Source organism: Ruditapes philippinarum, unplaced genomic scaffold, assembly GCF_026571515.1.
Source record: "Ruditapes philippinarum isolate M1 unplaced genomic scaffold, ASM2657151v2 ctg6119_1_1_1_1, whole genome shotgun sequence".
In the NCBI taxonomy this organism is placed as follows: Eukaryota; Metazoa; Mollusca; class Bivalvia; order Venerida; family Veneridae; genus Ruditapes; species Ruditapes philippinarum.
This window is the reverse complement of record NW_026856892.1, coordinates 74,629-99,135: the sequence shown is the minus strand read 5'-3', so window position 1 is coordinate 99,135 and position 24,507 is coordinate 74,629. Positions and strand designations below refer to the sequence as shown.

The 24,507-nt window shown below is 31.6% G+C and overlaps 1 protein-coding gene across 1 annotated transcript; it reads left to right on the top strand.

Moving 5' to 3' along the window:
• The first annotated feature begins 793 nt into the window (after positions 1-793).
• Positions 794-22,707, top strand: LOC132748041 (transmembrane protein 64-like). The gene is made up of 4 exons (XM_060737587.1): positions 794-898; positions 9,971-11,087; positions 14,741-14,902; positions 22,171-22,707. The coding sequence occupies exons 2-4, from the start codon at positions 10,416-10,418 to the stop codon at positions 22,378-22,380; spliced, it is 1,044 nt and encodes a 347-aa protein (XP_060593570.1). The 5' UTR covers positions 794-898; positions 9,971-10,415; the 3' UTR covers positions 22,381-22,707.
• Positions 22,708-24,507: the final 1,800 nt, after the last annotated feature.

The window sequence follows — 24,507 nt, the reverse complement described above, 5'->3', positions numbered from 1 at the left end:
CAAATAACCTTAGCTTTGTCAAAATTTATCAGTTGACTTAATTTGTAATTTGATAAAAAAAAGTTCGCCAAAAGTATCCCTCACACAAGGAAGCCACGGTAATTCATTTCTATATCTCACATATAAAAGTATGCAGTCTTATATATAATATTACAAATCTTATCATCTTTAACATTCAAAAGCTTACACCAGTAGTTATTTATTCTCCTTTTTTTAAAAATATATCGGAGTAACTCCAAGCTCACTATATAACATACAATTGGAATTAATTTGCTTGAGGTTAAGTATAATTTTGTAAAATTTAAGCTGAAACTGATCAATACACTTTTTTACTTTTCTATTCCCCAAATTTCACAACGGATAAGCAGTGGATCTGTAGATCTACAGATAGTAAAGATTTTCTAGCTTTTTTAACAGAGATAAATGGTAAACAATGGTAAAATCACTCACTCCTTATATATCTCTGGGAAAAAAAAGATATCAAATAAATTGCAAAACATAGGAATCATAACAACAGAACTTTTCCATTTGTTAAAGATTTTATGGCTGATTCGGTCAATGGTGCATTTAACTCTTCGTTTAATGCCTGAAGGTCTTCAAGATTGACATCATCATACTGTGTGCCAACATCATTTAAATTCTGATATAATAAATACTGTCATGGTTCATAAGAACATGTGACATAAAAAACAAAATTGTGAACATGTAACAACCGGAACACAGAAAAATATACATCTGATTTCCAGATTTTATTCAATACTGTCAGGGTTGGCTCATAAAATACTCTTTTTTGTAGTTTGACATCGTTGGATTCTTAATCACACTTTTTTCTGAACGATACAAGCGGCCAACTCTCTAAACATCAACATGTACTGTCGTCATGAAAACTAACAAAATAGTAAGTTTTTAAATGTTTATAACTATAGAACTTGCTTCTGAACAGAAAAGGAATTAATTATGAACAGTTTAATTCATTTTTTCAGCAATATTTTATGATTATCTATTTATTTTCATAGATGAAGTGAAGGGTGACACACCTCCCTCAAGAGTCGAATTTCAAATATTTGTGTCAAAGAAACATTATACTAGTAAATCGAAGAATTTTTCTAAAGCACCTTAGTAATACATGTTGGCTATATTTGTTATTCATTTTTCATAATCTGTATTGCATCTTTCCATTATTTCCACTTGATATGATGGCTATCTTTCCTAGGAGCATACGTCTTTGGAATGGAAGTGGCTAGCCGTAACCGTACGTGAGTCACATACGACTAGCCAGGACACACTGTATTATATGAATGTCGAAAATGCACTTGTTTTTTGTGTCTTGAAACGGGTATTTTAAGCAAGAGCCTGCATCTGTCCACATTTGCAGTGTTGCATCTAGGCCGCGCGATTTGCGCATTTTTTATGCAGATCGCGCATTTTAATGAAGTCAGTGCGCATCAAGTTGCGCATCTGACAATCTTTTCAACTTAATTCAATTTATCTTCATTGTATCTTGAACGCTTCAGCCATGTTTGTTTTCACTTGTGGTTATGACTAAAATACATACTAAATCGCTTGTAGCAGTCGACTGAGTCATCTCGCGTGTGTTTTGTAGTATTAGTCAGTGTTTTTTTTCTTTATATAACTACTACCCTAAAACGGCACAGTTCCCAATAGAAAATAGGCATTAAAATTCCCAATTTCCAATGTTTAAATTCCCAAAATGGCTGTTCAAAATTCCTACAAGGCCATGAGATTTCTCTCAAATAATTATAATCCAAGATATTCATATAAATCACCACTCAATAGTTCTACCTGGACAGTGGAAGCTGTTAGCTATCTTTATTCATGATGACTAATCTTATTTGTAGCTGAAAAAATGCATAATAAAAATTCCCAATTTAAGTCAAAATAACGCATTTTTTCCCAATCAGTCTGGTACCGGCACCATTCCCAAAGTATTGGAAAAAACGCTGTTCGTCAATATTTTATTTTTTCTACTTCCGTTTTTGAGCGGACGATAGCTGTCAAAAATGCCTGAACGTAAAAAAAAATGTATTCTTTTCGGTAGGGTTTCTTAATTGTGAAAAAATCATAATCGATCATCGAAAATAATCAAACAACCTTTTTCGATCAATCATCGATTATATAATCGAAACAATTATGATAACAAAGTAAATATGTACAATGCACATATCATGCTTAAATATTTTATAAGAATTCCATTAATAATCTATATTTTGTGTAACTACCACTTAAGATTAAAGTAAACTAGTTACTCATGCTTATGTTCATCCTTGAGTAAAATATTTTAATCAAATAAATTCATTATATCTATGAAATTATTATGTCTCAATTCCAATAAAGGAATGAATAAGCTTTGTATGAGAACAAGAGAAGTTGGTCATTAACAAAAGGTGTTTTTAATGACACTATATGTTGATATTGTTACCATCTTCAGTGTGTAGAATAATTTTATACATATCTTCTTTGTTTGAAGTCAAAACATGTTTATTTCATATTTACAAATAGACTGTGTAGACATTTTCTAATTTTAAATTTTAGCATAGTATGTCTTTAAACTAGAATGCCTCACTGTCAACTATTAATCTCATGGTCACCAGTGTGCTTACTCATTCATTTTAATGTAAGTTATTGGGTACACCAAAGCTGGCTGTAATTTAAAGTGTTGTTATATTTACAGCGAGTCACTTACATTGTAAGTAAGAGCAAGAAGATAAATAACCGATGATCGATTATTGAACTTTGTATTCGATCATCGCTAATTGGTCCTATAAACGATCAATTATCGATTATACTCGATCATCGTTTAATCCCTACTTTTCGGTATGTCATATTGTAAGATAAATTTATGTATGTCCCCCACATTTTTTTCAAATCCCCCACATTTTTTAATTGAGTGGGGGGACAATCCCTCATAATTTTGAAATTCTAGATGCAACACTGATATGTTTACTTTAGTAATCATATTCCGCCATTTTGTAAAAAAAAGAATATGTACAATGGAAATACTTACAAATAAATGCCAAAGTTACATATATAACGTCTTTGTTTTTTAGCTTATGATTTGTTATTTTATTTGTATGAAAGATGAATTATTATATCATTTATTTGTTAATTAAAATAGGCTTATGGGTAAATAATCATTTAACAGTGAAAAAAGCTTGTTTTCGTCAATTTCAAAAATAAATGCATTCTCACTAGAACCTGGGCGTCGTCTGTTAATATTTATAATTTTATTTTTGATTATATAATGTTATATTGTAATTGAACATAAAATCAAAATCAATTAGCCTTAATTAAAAATGCATTTAAAGGAACATGCAAACTTTCCTAATAACTGGTGGACAAACTTTTACTGTCGGTATAGTACTCCCCGCGGATACCGCGTCCTTGCTTATTCCGATGTAATCAGAAAATTTGTTTCTTTACACATTGAATGCCACAAAATACTGTTTCCACCATTTAAGTGAAATTGAAAGTGCTGCTTTTTGTGAATTTGGATAGAAATTGTAAGAAATGTTTTTCATTTCAAATAAATTCTGTCATTGATAGGAAAATCCAAAGCTGCCCGTGCGTGTTGAAAACACTTCTTTATTTTACCCCATATTTAAAGGTTAAACTGATAATTTCATGTTTCGACAAGTAAATGTTGTCTGCTGAAACTGTATTGACATCATATTCTGTTACAAAAAGTTATACTGAAGCCAAAAAGGGCCATCAATTAACATACCACGGTACCATAGTGCTCTCCGTTTAAGCTCCCATTCAAAACATGGCTGACTGACCATAAGTGTTTCTAATTTAAATCATTGAGTTATTCTATTAATGACATGTGTATTTTAAAGTCAAGATGCGACAGCTAAACACAATTCAATAAAATAGTAAATACAAGTTCTTTTTATTTGTACAATTTGCTGGAAATGATAAGAACAGTGGTACCATAGGGGACCATCCTATTTGATTATTTAATTATTAGAGTCCAACAATAAATATTTTATTTTTTTTTTATTTTAAAGGTATTGAGAATTAAACTTACTGAACAAAAAAAGAATATTAAAAATAAACATGTCAGGACCAAGTAAACCTTTGTAGAGGCAAAATATAGGCTGCTTCCTTAACCAAATATTAGCCTCTTTTTTTTCCCCAGTCAAAATTCGCAAGTCTTTTGAAATTTCCCATAGAATTTAGAACAAAATTAAATGATGGTGTTGAAATTGAATCAATTGAATCTTATCAGTATTTCCCAGTGCTTTTTGCTTTTCTATTTTGAAGAACTTGTTAAAAGTTTGTGTTAAATTTGAGACCCCTTTCCCAAAGTATGCCAAAATCATGACTATTTTCCCCAAGAAAAAGGCTGAGGCCCCTTCCCCAAACATGGTGTTTTAGCCCTGCATGTAAAGGATTTCAATTGATGTAATTCAGCTGCAACTTAATTAACACTCTTTTTTATTGATGTCTGGAGATGACAAAAAAAAGATTGATTTTCGTACTTTCTTTACTGTACTGTAGCAAAACGGCGATTCAAATCTAAAAAGTAAACAAACGAACACAATAACTGTTTCTTTGTTAAAATCATCGCTTAAAGACATTCTTGACTTTCATATAATTTTGAGAAGTGCCATACGGCTAGACAATTCAGTGTGTCCTGGCTAGCAGTACGTGACTCACATACGGCTAGAACTTTTGGCTAGCCGTAGATATTAAGAACAGAAAATTCCATTCTTTTAAAAATTGGATTTAATAGCAGGGTGGTCTTAATTCCTAGGTGGTTTAAGTAGGGATTCTACTGTACTTATTTAAAAGACTTGACTTCTTAGTAATATTTATTATGGAGAAATGCAAAAATTTCCTGTACAATAATTTTTGCAGTCATATTTTAATCATTTAAGGCTTTTAAGTGCTATTTTCATTTTTAGCTCACCTGTCACAAAGTGACAGGGTGAGCTTTTGTGATCGCTTTTCGTCCGGCGTCCGTCCGGCGTCCGTCCGTAAACTTTTACTTTAAATGACATCTCATAAACCACTAGGCCACTTTCATCCAAACTTCACAGGAATGTTCCTTTAATGGTCACCTTTAAAAATTGTTCAAAGAATTTAATTCCATGCAGAACTCTGGTTGCCATGGCAACCGAAAGAAAAAACTTTAAATATCTTCTTTTAAAAAACCCTAAGAGCTAGAGCTTAGATATTTGGCATGAAACATCTTCTAGTTAGTGTCTACCAAGTTTGTTCAAATGAAAACCCTGGGGTCAAAATTGGCCCCGCCCCAGGGGGTCATTGATTTTCCCTATATGCATATAGTATAAACTTAAAAAATCTTCTTTTAAAAAACCCTAAGAGCTAGAGCTAAGATATTTAGCATGAAACATCTTCTAATGAGTGTCTACCAAGTTTGTTCAAATAAAAGCCCTGGGGTCAAAATTGGCCCCGCCCCAGGGGGTCATAGATTTTCCCTATATGCATATAGTAAAAAACTTAAAAAATCTTCTTTTAAAGAACTCAAAGAGCTAGAGCTAAGATATTTAGCATGAAACATCTTCTAATGGGTGTCTACCAAGTTTGTTCAAATAAAAGCCCTGGGGTCAAAATTGGCCCCGCCCCGGGGGTCATTGATTTTCCTTATATGTGTATAGCAAAAACTTAAAAACTCTTCTTTGAAAAAACCCAAATAGCTAGAGTTTAGATATTAAGCATCAAACATCTCCTAGTGAGTGTCTACAAAGTTTGTTCAAATAAAAGCCCTGGGGTCAAAATTGGCCCCGTCCCGGGGGTCATTGATTTTCCTTATATGTGTATAGCAAAAACTTAAAACTCTTCTGTGAAAAAACCCAAATAGCTAGAGTTTAGATATTAAGCATGAAACATCTTCTAGTAAGTGTCTACAAAGTTTGTTCAAATAAAAGCCCTGGGGTCAAAACTGGCCCCGCCCCAGGGGTGTCATTGTTTTTAACTATATGTGTATAGTAAAAACTTAAAAAATCTTCTTTGAAAAAACCCAATGAGCTAGAGCTTAGATGTTTAGCATGAAACATCATCTTATTGGTGTCTACCAAGTTTGTTCAAATAAAAGCCCTTGGGTTAGAATTGGCCCTACCGTGGGGGGGGGGGGGGGCTATATACAGGTGAGCGACCTCAGGGCCATCATGGCCCTCTTGTTTCTTTCATGATGTCTTTTAAATTTTTTGTAATTATGTACATTTGTCACTTTTCATGGATTATTATTACAATGAGATTAAAAACTGGGACTGTGGTACATGTATATTTAGCAATGATGACAACCCATCTTTTTTAGACATCAGTGTAGCCTGACTTACAAACTAATGAGTATTGTAATACAAAAATATCTGACATTAAGTATACTAGGATAAAGTTTATTAGTATGTATTGTCAAAATTAAATTGGTCAGACGCGGCGTAGCCGCACAACAAATTTAATTTTGTAAATACATACTAATAAAGTTAAACCTGCTTAGTGTTTTAAATTATTCTTATAAACAGTTGATTTACTAGACTGATTAACAGTTTGCCAATTTACCAAAGTAAATGTGTTACAATTCATTTGAAATACTGCAATCCTATTGGACAAAAATAATTTCAAACACTAACGAAATTTAATGGTTAGCAGGAAAACTTAAAGTTTAGCGGGTTTAAAGTTGATAATAGATATATAAATACTTTAGTATTTTGCAATAATGCTAATCTTTTGAATGCACATTTTTACACCCTAAGTTAAAATTTAGGACACCAGTGTGTTTTAAAATCCTATTACTTAAGTTTTAAGTTGTACATTATACACATGTAGTTCATTTCAACATGACCTTTTCCCCGAAAGGTTATATATTACAAATTACAAACTGTACATATTAATGGATTACAGAGCTGAAATCATTGAAATGTCATTTTAGAATGTAGTAATTTGTGTATATCGGGTTAACCTACATGTACATGTATGTAATATATTTATCTGGAGATATTTATAGATTGTAAAGCAATATCTAAGAAATATTTTATAAAATTTATGAACAATAATTATAATTTTATAATAAAATTATGTTGTTTTCATAATTTTATGGTTGATTCTTGAAAAAGTTGTAACATAGAAAGTCTCTCTTATTAAACACATATGAATATTATTGTATGTACGGTAAACATAATAAAATGTTCCAGGACAAAATATTATCCTACTAATTTTAGTAGCCAAAGGGTTCAATGAATTCCTGCATGTGCCATTCACTCTTTATTTTTTTGCATGATTACATATATTTTCACATATTTTTTGCATACAAGTATATTAAATTTTGATTCTCCCCACAAAAATACAGCACAAAAATACAGCAGATACATAACTTGATACACTTTAAAAGCCTCTGAGGGAAATGGTAGTGTTGTTTTGTTTTGACTCACTCAGATTTCAATCACAATAAAAGGTCAATAAACTCATTCCTCTATTGTACATGTACATGCATATATATAAAAAGTTTTGAATACCTGTTGATGTAGGCCATTTGCCATTGACCTTCTTGATACAGGTCAAGTTGATTCACAAATACAAGTCAGTCAGTCAGTTTGAGTTTATTTATACTCGGCGCCGGTTAAACCATCTGTCCGAGAATATAGCATCCGTGCTGGTCCACTAGGGTAGTCACATCGGGGACGTCTTTTTCATGCTGAATCTTCCTGAAGCCTATTCTTCGTTCGTTGGTGGTAGAGGAGTACGACAATACTGGCCAGGCATCAAGCTCCATACTGGACGATAACAAAAACGGCTCTCGTTAGCGCCAACCCTCCAGAGTTAGTCACGACAGGTCAACCAATCACCTTTGGTACTTAAGATGACTTGACCTTGACCTGCCGTGTGCCTTCTCCGCGACGTGCACGCCTCCGGAGGGATTTGGAGAAGTCAAATACAAGGGTATAATAGTATCCATTAATATATGGCACAGTGGCTTTAGTGCGCATTATACCAACTAATTGAGCAATAAACAGGTTTTTGGAACAGTGTTACGAGAATACAAATGGCATAAATTTGAATGGTATCAAAAATGATTATATTTTCGAGTTTATAAATGGGGCCCTTCAATAATTTGCTGGTTTGATTTTTTGTGGTTTAGTTGCCATTTTGATAATAAAGTAGTCATAAACTGGTTAGTTAATTTGTGTTACAGTACAAGCACAAAATGTATTGCTAGAAAAAAATATTAGAAAATCTTTTATATTGACAATGATTAGAAACCAATTCTGTAGTCAAGCATTTGATTGAGAAATCTTATGGATTAGAAAACCAATTTTGTTGCCAAATATAAGAAAACCTAGGATTAGAATTTGTAATTCTGTTGCCAAGTATTAGAAAATCGAGAATAAGAAAAGTAATTCTGTTGTTAAGTATTAGAAAACATAGGATTAGAAAACTAATTTTGTTCTCAGGACACCAATTTAAGGATTGTATTGTCAATGATTAGAAACTAATTTGATCACCAAGGAATAAAATATTGGCTAAGGATGCAAATAAAAAATTCAGTGATATACATGTAGGGCTTTCACATAAATAGTGTAATAACTTAATATCAAGTTTAGTTACAAGGGGGGAAATGTACTAGCATATTATTATTACATTGGAATAATTACAGGCTTCTAATTCTATAAATGTGTTTTGTTGAATGACATTATTATAGATATTGCAAAATGATTAAATTCTTAAAGACAGACGTACATGTATATAGGTGTACATGTAAGAATCTAAGTCTATATTTTAGTAAGTATTATATATACAGTAATATGTACATGTGTATGAATAAAAAGATAATAACATATATTTTATGTATGGTCATGCACTTAACTTTGAAAAACTATGTAATACTTTAAGTTTACTTCTATAATTAGACAAAACTTGACCTTTAAATCTTGTGCAAGTCCAGTTTATATTAGTAATGAAGTATAAGTATTAAATATTTTACGTGTACAAGGGTATTTTAGTAAGTTTCTTGTAGGGTTTTATAAGTCGATGAATTGTATGAAATAGTATTTTATACATGGTACGGTTATGTATCATAATTTATATATGGTGAATTGAAAAGGTTAATTCCTCCTCTTGGTAAATACCAAACATGAATAAATAATGAATATATCACAGTCGGACACTCAGTGATATTTTCATTCATATTAAATTACTATAGTTGATGAAATGTTCAGCAAAACCCTGTTTTACATGTACATAATGTATGAACATGTTGATACAATGATTAAATGGGCCATTATGTCACTACATTTCTGTTTGTGAAATTAGTTATAACTTATATATCTCAGTAAATTAAATCTCTTTTTGTCTTAAAGATTTTCAAGGATAATAATAATAATTGAAAGAAAAATTATGTTGTAGTAGCTTTCAGAGGCAGTGTATTTAATGGTACTGGCAGCTTGGAATGTTGATATATCTCAATTGATCATAACAATTTGCCCACACTGCTTGTCGTAAAATACAAAGCCCCAGAAAGCTACTGCAGCAAAATATTCTGTATGCATTGCTTATATTTGTTTTATTGTATTTTCATGTAGTATACTTTACACAATGTCACAACACTAATAAAATTGAATTACTTACAAGTTACATTGTACTTATATTGCAGAAAACCAATGAAAAACTGATCTTTGATCATTTAATTGCTTTTATAGATTATGATATTATAAAAGTTATTAGCTTATTGCTCCCATATTATATAGTTTCAGGTCACTGAATCATTCAGTGATTCAGAATGGTTTGCCAATAACTGATAATTTGACTGTTTTTACTGATAATAATAATTTATTGAGTAATGAATATTACAGTAAAGAAATTTTTCTTTTATTTTCAGGGCATTCGTTGCAAAATTGGTCAATAACTGATAATTTTAAATGCAGTGGCTGATTACTTTTGTTATCAATTTGTTACAGTTTACATTGTAATATTTTTCTTTATTTTACAGGTCATGGAAAAACTGGCCAATAGCTGATTATTTCACTACATTGACTGATTATTGAATTAGTTAACAATCAGTGAGGCTGGCTGGTTGGCGTCTCAAGTATGTATCTATAACTTGGTTATCAATTGGACTTCTACCCTTGGAACGGAGTGTTATGACACTGGTTTAGGGCAGATTTATCTACAAATTAATGCGCTAGTGTGAACTAATTAATCACAAGAAGTGCTTGATTCATATTTATGGTTAACAAAAGCATCAAGGAAGAAATCTACTACATCTACATGTATTTTATTTCATGCTAAACAAAGTAGAAATGATGAAAAAAATGGTGTTGCTAAATTCAAAGCAGAAATGAGTTGTTAAAGACAATCAAAATTGTGACTGTATACAAATTGTTTTAATTGATAGTTACTGAACAGGAAATGAAGTTAAAAGCGTGAAAAGCAAGATGACAATGTGGAAAGATAATTTACAAAACATACACGCGAACGATGCTAAAGAATTTCTTCTTGGCGGGACGTCAACAATGGATCAGGTCTTCCTGTCACACCAGTGTCCACGCATTGAGTCGACAGATTTTACAATCGACGTCTGCAACAACAAGCTGGACAAGGTCTCATCGCCAGCTATTAGTGAGCCGCGGGAAACTTTTGATTTTGGTACGGATAATAAGAAAACGAATTGTTATCAGGTGACGCTGTCATCTTTTGTGTTAATAGCGATCATCTGCTTTCTTCTTTTATTATGTCGAGATTACATCAAAGATCTTCTAGTATGGATGGAAAACGTTGACCTCACGGTCAGCTTTTTGATATTTTTGGTTCTTTACACCATAGTGTCGTACCCAATGGCGTGGGGCGTGATTCTTTTAATGATAGCGTGCGGATATTTATACGGATTAATTTATGGACCGATAGTGGTGGAAGTTTGTAGCGCCGTAGGAGTAGCTATAGCTCATGTGACGATGAAAAGATTTTGTCGTAGTTTTATAATTAAGAAATTTTATAATGACAATATGACAGCTGTGATATCTGTAGTTGGGGGTAAACATGGTTTTAAAGTAGTGGCATTAACTAGACTTACACCTCTACCATTTGGTCTTCAAAATAGCTTATTTTCTGTAAGTATTACACTTTTGATGCTATTTTTATATACCTTCCTTAACCCCTTCGTTTCAATCATGAACTATCCAGACAGCTTTTTCCAAGTATATTTTGTTTTTAAGTATCAAAGACTTCTATTGTATCTTTTTATAACACATCCTTTATCTTTTCAAAGCCACTCTTGCTTGTGGATGACAGGTTAAGGTCACTTGTTGACTAGAAACCACTTGCCCCTCGCCTTAGTGTGTTCGAATCCCTACAGGGACTTTGAATTCTTTCATTAATTAATTGAGGAAGCAATCCAGGTATCTTATTGAATGTTGATGGTTCTACTCATGTGCCCATTCATGCCTGAAATAATGCATTGAAGGGTACCTGAGATCTTCCTCCACCAGTAAAGTTTGAAAGTTGCCATATGACTTGAACTGTGTTGGTGAGACATAAAACTTTTATGTTGCAGCAACACAATGGAAGTCATATATATTGCTTTAAACCCAGTCAATAAATAAATGGTTGTACATTGTAAGTTTTGTAGCTCAGGTTATATTGCAAAGAGCCATTTATACACCATCCTATAGGCTAAACATGTAACCTGTCACATTTAAAATTGGAGGCAAAATGACAGCAGCTGTGTACATGTACATTAAAAGTTTGACTGTATTATATAATTGGCGCCTTTTTCCAACAGAAATCTTAAGTTACAAGCATGCACTTTAAATGGCATATGGATCTGCTGTATACATGTATATATATTATTATACTAATATGTTATAATGTAATGTTTCTAATTACACAGGTTTTATAATTATAGTAACACGTCTAATAAGTGTGTCATCTATCTACATCATGTAATAATGTATCATAATATACATGTATATACGTCAAAAATTAATGTTATATGTTATCAGTAATCTCAATATTAATCAGTAGTATCATATAAAAATAGTTGATAATAATGGTGTGTAGGTTTAAATCCATTGAGTTAAGGGCAGTAGTTTAATATACAGGTCAATATAATTTGTGATTCATGTGATAAACATAATGTGACCTGATTTAAAGGGGAATAACCCTGATGATAAAGATTTGTTCTTGACCAGTCACTATTCATCCAGTTTCAATGCTATATAAGTAAATTATCTGCTAAATTTTAAGTATTTTGACACAAAAATTTTTAATGATTCATTTATTCATTCTTTCATTAATTCATTCATTTATTCATTCATTTGTATTTTAGCCATACATGTATAAGAATAGTATATAAATACATGGGGATCACTTTTGGCCATTTACAAAATGAAAATACAACACAGACACCTCAAATTAAGAATAGACTGTTCTAAATTATTCAAAGTAGGACAAATCAATAATGCAAATTTAGCAGTTTATGTTTTATTATTATACAACCATTTTTGTACCAAATAACCCTTTAAAGTATGTTGGTCTTTCCTTTTGCATCTTAACAAAATATAGTTACACTTGTTTTCAGCACTGTCTGATAAGTTAAGCAGGAAATGTTTCTAGTTTTCTATGCACCTAGTTTATATGCAAACATTACATTTTAGCAACTGCTTAATTTTATGTAATTTACATGTATTACAATATAAAAGATGCAAATAATTATTCATGTACATGTATATGAGTAATGTGTCACACACATATTAAGAAACTCTTTCTATCCGATGAAGTTTTCTTTTGTTTACATTTATTTCTGTCCAACATATAAAGCTTTTGTTGTCTTTTGCATAAAATGAATAGAATATATTTTATCTGAGCCAGATGTTATAGATCTATTTTAATGCTTGTAATTTATCGCTTTATCCCACCTACTTCATATAATGGAATATTCCTGCTTTAAATTTCGGACTTCCCATTGTTAATTCTTAGGATTCCACAATTTTAATGTATGTAGTGATTATTAGGACCAAATTTGGGGCTAAAATTCGGCCCCTATCCTCTCCGTACAGAGTATATAATATTTTCCCCTATTTCTAAAAAAAATTTTTAGAGATCCATTTCATCACAATAGTGAGACAGAGGACATAAAAATTATGGCATTATATCACAATTTGACAGAAAAATGGGCTGTTTTATCTGTTTCTAATTTTACCCATTTCCCCTCCTTGAAACAGTTTTCTCCTCTCAATTGCCCTCAAAGGAACGGGAAAGAATTCACTGGTATGTCAAAAATTTAAATATATAATTGAGTTACACATACAATATATAATGGACCAGCAGTAATTGTACATGTATGTACAGTGAGGCACCCTTGTTTTCTGGTCCATTATCAAGGGCTCCGGCTCTTGTGAGATATATTATCTCTTTGAAAAGCAAAGGAAAAATCGATAAATTATTTTTGCATAACCAGGGAGCAGGAAAATTATCTCAACATAATATTATTCATATCCTGTTATATGGTATACATGTACATGTATAACAATGGCATAAAATATATGTAGTTTATTCATAACTGGACAAAAATGACAGCTGTTTCATCATGTTCATGAAAAAAATTGATATTTCCTTCATATATGTATATGATAAATTTTTATTATGTTTAAGCTTAATATATTATTTATATTGGACTTTTTAATTTACATACATATTTGTATTCATGTAGTTTTAGGTTTTACTATTTTGAATTTTCATACGAGTATAAGAGAGAATATTCCAGAGTCCAGATCCTGTTACAAGTATTTGAGGTGCTAAAATAGCTTAGTAAATTAATGTTGTTAAGTGTTCAACAGTAACAATAAGTATAGGACATATCAAATACCAACCAAATTCTTTGAAATTATAATGTTTATTCTTCAGTCTAAACAAAAATAGTGCACACATCGCTTCTGTTACGCAGTGACTTGCCTGACTAGGCCTGGCCTCAGATAATTCTCATTGGCCAACTTTGTTCTGTACATTCAGTCAACCAGGCTTAAGGATATAGCAATATATGCTAAGTACATCACATTTATGGTTTTACCTTAGTCTATCAACTTTGTCTTAGCCAGTTTCTAGTTATTCTAATCTCTTTTTGGTAGCTTGATAGTTGATTCTTTCTATTTTATGTGGGCCATTAAGTAGTTCATAAATAAAACACTTAAGAACAAGAAAGGTTGTAAGGGTAATTTATAGGCAGCAATAAAGTAATATATTTGGGAAATTACATGTATTTGATGGAACAGCCTGTGAAATGAAGGTCAATATATGTAGATGACATTATTGATGTTGTCAGAGGGCAGATTAAATAAGGGGACAAAATTTACCACTCATTCACTATAGAAACATGTTAATAAAAATGCAAATGTGACTTTGGTCACAATGACCTTGTCAAGACCTGAAAAATATCTTGTCTTGAGTATAATGTATAATTGGGAAGTATTCAGAAATAAAATGAAGTGTTGGCAATGCCATTGACCTTGAAATGGAAATTTGCCTGTCTGGAATTTTTAAAGATAAACCAAGTAAAGTTTACAGTGACCTTGACATTGGTGAAATGCTTCAAATGGATGTCAACATTGAAACACCACATTTTGTGTATAAAGAATGTACATTTGATCACTTTTTTGTACTTTTCAAGCAACATTTTGTAAATTTTTAAGTAATATCCTTTATACTGTTATAACTTATATTTTCAAGTCCAAGAAATACACTACATATAATTCATGTTATTTTTCAGTTAACCGATATACCTTTGTTGTCATATGTGTCAGCGTCCACGTTGGGGATGCTGCCAACAGCGGTGCTCAATTGTTACATGGGGACGACCCTACGCTCCATGAATGATATACTCACTGATGAAACTAACCAAGCTACTGGCTGGATAGTCCTAACAGTTCAGGTTGGTTGATCATTTCACCCATTTTTATATGGCCAAAGAAATATCGGCGTACAATGTTATGCGCCTGGTTGTCTGTCTATCTGTCCGTCTGTTAGCAAGTTTCTTGATTGGGTCTGATTGAATGATAATTTTTGATTACTCAGATAAATTTACATTTGACCTTATATTGCCCTGCCTTTTGGGTGTTCTTGTTTTAGCATCATTTGCATAAAACTAAGCATTTTAAATTGGTATGGTAACTGTTAGAAAATTGGGAAAAATCTAAGAAACATTTAAAAACATTCACATTTTTTCAGATAATGGTATAGTCATTATTTTTTTGCATATCAGATAGAATTTTAATTAAATTGAAGAAGCAAGACAGAAATCCTAAACTAAATGCAAAGTTTTTGCTTTGTGTTTTTGGAATAAAGCACATTGATAATATTATGTAACATCTTTTAAAGTCATGTTGAATTGAAAAAAGAAGAATATTTTGAAGAAATTTGCCTTATTTTTTTTGTGTGCAGATTTTTGTCAAGCTATAAAATGTGGAAATTGTTGTGAATATACATATATTCTGCTAATGAATGTAAGATTGAAATATGTGTAAGTGTTAAAACTTATTAGTGCTGCAACATTTATATATTAACACCCTGTAAATCTGTACAAAAACTTGTTGGGGATGGATAGAATTGTTCTTTTTGATCTAATCCTATCTCATAAAGTTTTCTCAGTTATTTGAATCATGAATTGTTTTCAACAAAGAAGCTGTGATTAGATTTTAAGGTACCTCTAGTTACCAGATTGGTCAATATTAATATTTTAAAATTCGGCATTCACTCATCAGTGGTAAAGTCTGTATTTAAAGCCCAAGGGCATGTTCATTACAGAAATACTGAAGTCAGGGTTTGAAGGTTTAAATAAAGTTTTAGTCATTCCATAATTATGCTTTGTTGTAAGAAACTATTTGGATGAGTCCAATGATGTTTCCATGATTAAATCTTGGAAATGACTTTATCTCTTTTAATTGTGTGAACAGAAATGAAAAATGTCTTTGCAAACCAAGGATGGTAGTCTGGCTAGGTGTATAATAGACTGTTGGGTGATTAAACCTTAACCTGCTGGAACTGGAAGTGATCTGCTTTTGCCACCAGTATATAGTCATGCCAGCCTGGACATCCATGCAGCCTAACCAGGCTCTCTATACTGTTGGTAGCTCAATATCTTACTATTTTGATATTGAAATCCCTTAAACTTTGAATGGACAATTCCAAATTCAAAACAGGGTAAATCAATTTAAGAAATTCAGCATGCAATGGGTTAATTATAGTATTCAGAAAGTTATATCCCATTCAAACTTACAATAAATTATTCCATATTTGAAGTAGGGAAAGTTCATTAAACAAATTTAGTATAGTTCAGAGATAAAGTGACTTAAAACAAGTATCTGACACTGGCAGAGCACTATTTATTTTTACCATACGGTTTCCAAGACGATGTGAGAGGGGAATCAATAAAACAATTGTTTCTATCATGTAATGATTGCTCCTAGTGACATTAAACTTGATGAGATAATACCAGGCCTGGCACGAGGCACGATCTCATGTAATCAAACAGTTCTTTTCTAACGAGGGCAAAAATTGCAAGACAAGAAAGCTAGAAAACTAAGTCTTAATGGCTTTGCATAACACTTGTTTAAACTTAGTTTTATGAGTTAGTGGCTCATTAAGACCTATCAAAAGATGTTTGTATAGATTAGTGTCAAGACTATGGTGCTAATTGGTAACAAATTAAGCATTGGATAGGAGATGGTTATAATGGTTATTATTATGATTATTATGATCATTATGATTATATGAAGTATTTGCTACCAGTTACTAATTAGTAATTGGTAATTAGGATGTGGTAGTAGTGGTGAATGGGGGATGATATAAGATTGCCATCATTGTGGCTTAATTCTAATGTTTTTACCTCAGAATTTTTGTAATGGATGGGTCCTTAAACACAAATTTGGAACCTTCTATTGTAAAATTTAGGGATTTCAGTTTTAAAAATAATTAACCTTTGTTATACAGCTTTTTGCTGCCAGTATAATGAAATGTAACAAAATGGTGTATTTTTACAAAGATGAAAAAAAAAATCCCAATTTTCATTTGAAATTATTACCCTTGTATGAACTTTACAACAGCACTTTAATGTCTTAAATAAATGAATGTTATGTATACTCTAAATTTTACTCAAGCCCTTCTTGGGTCACAACCATGGTTAAGATTACACCTAGCAGTAATGATTGGTTCCAGGAAGAAAACTATAGAAAGATTAATAAAGTTACAAAAATGTTTCAAGGTCAAGGTTAAATAAGTGTATAGTGCCAGGCCAGCCTGCACTTTAGTGTAGTCTTACCAGGCACAACATTATAATGTGAACGTCAAATTTTCATCATAATATCCCTTAACATGATAATGATAATATGATAATAGTTCCAAAATATTCAAGCTAGACAAGTGGAAAAGTCAATTCAGGAGGTTAAGGGTTAAACCAAGCTACACTTACCTAACTTATAAAGCTTATAGAGATAAACATATAAGCATAGGTCTTTTAAAGGAGATATTGTCCCCAAGACATAATTATATAAAAAAAATTCTCCAAATCACCAGGGGCATAATTTATCAAAAACTTTCTGTGTCATTCTATCACAGCATTATTGAACTCTTGGCAACAATTGTTCCGGAGACTAAAAGCTTTTTCCAAGGGAAGCATAAATGATATGTTTCAAAGTTTCCAAATTTGGCGCTATATAATCATCAGTATGCACATTTACGACAGCCTGACAGAGAAATTGCATGATGGGTAAAACACATTTCCAGTAAACGGTTTTCAGAGGGGGATCATTTTTCATGGCATTAGATCATTACGATCGATTATTGTCTAACAAAGATGTCATTAAGAGTTAATTTACTGGACTTGTAGACTTAAGTCCAATTACTGACTGATACAATATGTTTGTTCTGCGATTGATTAACTCCGTAATTGATTTGTCTTGACTTAAAGAGGTTTAATCAGACTGTATTTTCATCTGTGGTGGAAAATTGGCCATTTATCATTGAAAAGGCAAGTTGTTTTGTTTTTGTTTCTCTAAATGGCACCATTTGGGTTTGTATGCTCCCCAAAATGTTTGGAGCACACAGTTGCTGATTTGCCTATTTGACCATGACCAAAAAAATGAAAAATTGCAAATCAGGCTAAGAAAAACACAAAAAAACCAGCATATTTCTGAGTACATTTCTTAATTATCTTTTGCATATCTTTCTGTTTTAAGTGTCCCTGCTGATCTATGTAGAAATTCAAATTTAAAGATTTTATGCTTTTGGACCTCAGTGGAGGTCCTTATTAAAGTCACCCAAATCATGTAAACAACTTTAATACACTTGTTACTATATAAAGTAACAAAATTGCCTATGATTTCAACTGATTATGAGTGTCACGTGACCTATTATGAGTTTGCGGCCCGGGGCCGAGAACTAGTTATCAGCCCGCAGAACATGTGCACGTGCATAAACTGAAACAATGATGTCATATTTTACGTATCAAACAGTTAACTGTTAAAGTGAAAGTAGCTTGTCAGCACGAATCGCTTTATTTTTATTATGAGAGCTTAAGCGTATTTAGTACAAACACATTTTTGTTAAGTACTATTGAAATTTGAAGAAATAATACGACAAATTCATTCTGAAAAAAATGAAAATAAAACTTGCTTCTAGAGTCTATACTGCTTTAAACACACAAACAGTAAACATCTCTGTACAGAACAGTAGAAGAGTAGACAAGAATTTCAACGAAAGAACTTAATTGTTGTTGTTTTTTTTTGTTTTTTTTTTAAATGCCACTATTAGATCTACCAAGTGTATTAACGACATTAATACATGCCAGAGTAGGGCCAGAAGGTGATAATCGGCCCTGAATGAATAATGGCCCTCGGGCCCTCGGGTCCATAATTTGCGGGCCGATTATCACCTTCCGGCCCTCTCCTGCTGTGTATTAACCTCTTATTAATAAGTCATCCGATCAGATAATTATGCAGACTGATTTGGCTCTCTATACTGGTGCCAATGATTTTAGCATTTCTCTCTGTCTCAATTACATGTTTACTAACAGTTTGTCCTAGCATTCTCAAATTGACTGATATTGAGTGTGTTGTTTATACTTTCCACAGATGACTATATACCCTTGCTGGCGGTATAAATTTTGATATGATCTTGGTCAAGGTCACTATACATGTAAGAATTAAAGTGATTGTCAAGACATGTAATTGTATGATATCTAGAGATGTTTGCGCTAATGATTTTTTGTTTAGAAGAAAATGACTGTGCAGCTGAATAATTGATTTAACAAGAAGTAAACATATACCTTTAAATATATGTGGTATCAATTGAGGTGGGTTTCGTTCAAGGTCATTTGGTCTAAAAATACATGTATGACTGATTGTCTGGTCATATACATCTGTTAGGCATGTTAATGATTTGTTTTTAATCCAGAAGAAACACTTGAATTATTGATTGACTGGAAAGAAATATGCACCTTAATGATTTACTGTCTTGAAGTAAATGGAATTGCACCTAAAAATATACATTATTGTTTTCATTTGGTTAACAGTGAAATATCTTAATCATCATCATGTTGACAAAGTATAAAGTCATACTGCATAGAGATTCTTTTTATTCTAGGAAAGTAATTATAACTACCTTTACTATCATACGTGTGTCTGTCTCTCCGTGTCTGTCTCTCCGTCTTTGTACATCTTTAGACCTATGCTGCATTTACTTTTATTCTTTGTGACATCTCACAAACATAAAACATTTTTTCTATAGAGAAGTTCTTTCAGTGTCTAGTGGAAAAAGCAGTTGGCATTAAAAGTCATGGGTATGGTACTTTAGGATTGGCCAATATTATAAAGTAGTTTTCCATCAATATAATGTCAGTTGCATTGAATAAATGTCTCCGTTTTATATTGATCAACAGTTTAATGCCTTTAGTACTTGTATAGTTAGTCAGTGACTAACTTACGTAAAGTCAGATTTTTTTGCAAGTAGAAAATTTTGAGAAATCACCATTTTGGACTTATTTAAATTATGAGGTTTTATCTTCTGTAATGCTATTTAAATAGCGAGATCATATGTTCTGTACATTACTACATTCAGTTCTGTTAAATTTATTTGATACTTGGCAAATATTAAATTTATAAATTTTTGTGAAAATTTTCAAATTGCGAAATATGTGAAATGAAAACCCTAACACACATTTTTGATTTTACGGTAAGCCAGTCCTTAAGGGTATTCGTAAGCTTTCACATACACAGTATATAATATTTGTGTATTTGACAGATTATATTTAGAGGAGGGAGGGGTCGCCAGGGTGAGTTAGCAGTGAAAGTGGGTGTTTGGAATTAATTTTGATAAGTTAATGAATCAATTACAGATTTTCTCTGTGGAGGAATGGGTATTCACTTGCAGAAAATTGTAAATATTAATTTTATCCTGGAATATTCCTATATCAAAAGGTCATCAATATTTGACTGATACACAATTTAGGTTAATTATAATAATAAACAAGTAAGTAAAAAACACAAAAGTTGTGATCCCAATCTTGTATGGAACTTGAAAAAAAGTAATGCAAAAAAAATCCATGTAAACAACATACAATGTACCATGACCGACTACTTATCCATCATGAATTTTTATTCAGTTATGAGAGACAAATTAATGACCATTAGATACATTATGCTCAAGATCAGTTGTCATGGAGAAAATTTTGCTTGGACTGAAGTTTCGAACCATAGACTTAAACCCCTGGATCATAAAAATGATACTCTTGGTATTAAGCTATTTAGGGAAGACAACACAAAAAAGTCAACCAAATCGTGTTATTCTGGATAAATGGTGTGAGGAAATGATCTGAAATTTTGCATGCAAGTTCTTTGTCTAGATCTAAATCAAATGGTACATTAATGTTGAAAAATTATTTCCAGTTCCGTCATGTCAAAAACCTCTATGGAGTCCCTTTAATTGTTGATTGATATTCTTAAGGCAAATTTTTCATTGTTCCTAGTGGCTCTGATAAGCAATTAAGCATAATTATTGATTGTAAAATGACAATCTGTTGTTCTTTGGGTTCATTACTGAATAGAGTTCATTTATGATTTGGGTTTATTTATGAATAGGTATTAGATATTGATTGGGTTCATTTGATAATTAATATTACAGTATATCATGAAATAAGATGTTGAGTATAAGAATTCTAGTATTTTTGTAATACAGTTGGCAGTCATATGATTATTTAATGTTTAATTGATTTGACGCCACAGACTTGATAATGTAAGCTGTGACAGTATTTTCACCAGATTCAGCGCTGATATTTTCCCTAAAAGGCAAAAAATACATTCATAAGAAATGCAGCGATAATTATTCACTCTGTATACCAGATTATGTTCTAGAAATTTTGCATATTAAATCTGTATCATTTCCGGTTCTATACCGTGGAGAGTATAATGTTTCGTTGAGAAAACTTTTCATTATTAACTCAACATGTTTAAGTTTTCCATTTATTATTGTTCATTAACCTAATTTTATAGTTTTCTCAAAGATTGAAAATAAGACATTAGTCAAAATTTTGCAGTTTTCTCAGGCAATTTGGCCTAGTAACCGAATTAAATGAAATATGCTTTGTTTAAGTACACAAGTGTATAATATAAATATTATATCATATGGGGGTTGTTTTTGTTTGTATAATGAATTCATATACGAGATCTTACTACATTAACTTTTATACTGTCTACATTAACAGTTACTGTAAACCTGCTGGTTTTCTGAAAATGTGACTTGTCCATCCTTTCATATCTGGATAGCAACCAATTCATTTCATTATATGTGTGTGGATATATTATTGTAATAGTGCAAATTTGATATTATTGGTGATATTATTAATTATATATATTAATATCTTCTTCTCTTCTATATATCTGTCTATTGGGGTTGAGTTTCAGAAGATTATTTCCCAGTTCATTTATATAGTTGGATTTTTAAACTTAAAACATGATACCTCCTATTAGTCTAAACTACATGTATGCTAATTTTTGCGAAGAATTTTGCTATGAAATACTTAATTGAAAAAAGAATAGTTATTGTGACTGCAACTACATTAAAGTTGTATTTTCTAGAGATTGAGCAATAAAAATATATCATTGACAAAGAGAGGGTAAATTTACATAATTGGTAAATTCTATTTTTCAGATTTTGTTTACAATAGCATTGATGTTTTTTGTGGTGCGTAAAGCTCGTGTAGAACTCAAGAAAACAGTGGAGGATACAGATGATCCGATGAGCCGCCCACATTCACCGGAAGTTGTCGTTCACAATGATGCTCACAAGTACGATACTGAGATTATAAAAACAAACGGATTCATCCATACGGATAGAAGTAGAAACAAAAGTGGAAATTAGTGCAGTTTTGGTGTTCCATAGTTTTTCAAGTTCAGTAAAAGCCGAAATTATTACAGATTCTGTTTTCCATAGTCGGTTTATATTTCTGTTTAGTACTATTGTTGTTGTTTTTTTGTGTGTTTAAATTTTAGGTGATTTGATTATCATTACACAGAATGTCAAAATACATGATATAGGGTTTAGGTTTCATTTAAATATTGTGATGATTAGTATTGAGGTTATTTTAAGTCAGTAAGTAAATGTTGTTTTAGTCAAAATATTTTTAAATTTTGTTATAGGTAATAATGTCATTTACTTTTGTTACTGTACAATTGAACCCTCTTATTGCATACTGCAAATATGGTTAAATTAATGGGAATAATTTATTTTTTTTGGTCTAAATTCTTGCTTCACATTTCATGAAAATATTGAAAAATACAAGTTTGGGTGCTTGCTCCCCCATCATTTTCTCCAATGAATGTTCAAATTCGTACATTCCTATTCATAAGTCTCTTTATGTATTCATTATGTTAAGAGTATAGGGAGGGCATGCGTCTTATAGACATGCTTTTACATGAAAATCAGAACAAAAATTATATTAATTTGTAATTATTTACTTGATATTTTTCTTCTAGATTTAAGCATTGTTGTTTTATAATTAAAGAATGTATCACAAATTCTTTTTATCTAGTCCAATGTTTCTACATGAAACCAAAAAAAAAAAACCTCTTTGATAGTGAAATGAGTGAAAGAACAAAACAGTATTATTGTGTAATGAACAAAATAGTAAATGCTGTTATTCTATGTTTAATATGACCTTTCAAATTCAAAGATATTATGAAATTAAAAAAGTATGTATTTAAATTCTTTAGAAACAGATTTATAAGCCTTTCGACAAGTTACCAGCCTTAAGAGTAATTGTGTACTGTACATGTTCATGAGTTACAAAAATATTGCATACCATTCTAGAATTTTTCTAGTCTTTTCGGAGGAGACCCTGTTTTCTCTGAATTTATTAGCATATTTTATTATAGATAATTAATGTGCTCAACTGTTAAATGTGTTCTAATAGAATAGTCTTATACATGTATTAGCCTTTTGTTGGAAAGATTTAGACATGCATTGTCCATTTGTTGGAAAGATTTAGACATGTATTGCCCATTTGTTGGAAAGATTTAGACATGTATTGCGGCTTGCCCATTTGTTGAAAAGAAGATTTAGACATGCATTGTCCATTTGTTGGAAAGATTTAGACATGTATTGCCCATTTGTTGGAAAGATTTAGACATGTATTGCGGCTTGCCCATTTGTTGAAAAGAAGATTTAGACATGTATTGTCCATTTGTTAGAAAGATTTAGACTTGTTTCGCCCATTTGTTGGAAGTGAAGTCACTGTTACATGCACCTGGGCACAATTTTTGCTAGAACAAATTCATAATTTCTCAGTTTGCTAGGACAATCAAGTATGGTTCAAGTTAGTGAAATCTTCGGTTCGTTAACCAATAAACTGCTAGAACAACGAGTGATATGTTTTCAGCACCAATATAAAGCATGGCCAGCCTGAAGATCTGTGCAACAATAAATCATTCTTGCATATCGGACCGGTGCTAGAAAAAACTGTCTTATGTGTTTTAAATGATGTCATTCCCATGCGTCTTTTATGAATGAATTGCTTTCTTAGGATGACGTCATTGTGCCTTTATCAATGTATTTGTAAATTCATACTCTACTATAAGAAAAGGGCTAAATTTCGTAATTTCTTTTCAAAATATTATTTTGTAATATGCAAAAAAAAAAATCAAACAACGGCGGTCATAACAGACAGGAATATCAATGTCTCTAGTAACTGTTAAGCGGAAACTGCAGATACCCTCAAGCTAAATATTCCGGTCTGTACAGGTAGCTGGTGAAAGATCCTTATATTCATTTACCAGCTGATATTTCGAGAATTTAATTTGTCGGTAAAAGATGTGGTTGTGATTATTAATTCTAGAAATGAATTATTCCAAAACACGGTTCTAGGTTTTGAAAAGTAATGCTGGTGAAATTGTGAAAATGAAATACATGTATTGTGATTTCAAGGTTCTTTAATCAATGATATTAAAAGCTGAGCTGTTTTGGACGAATTGCCTAAGATAGGAATGACAT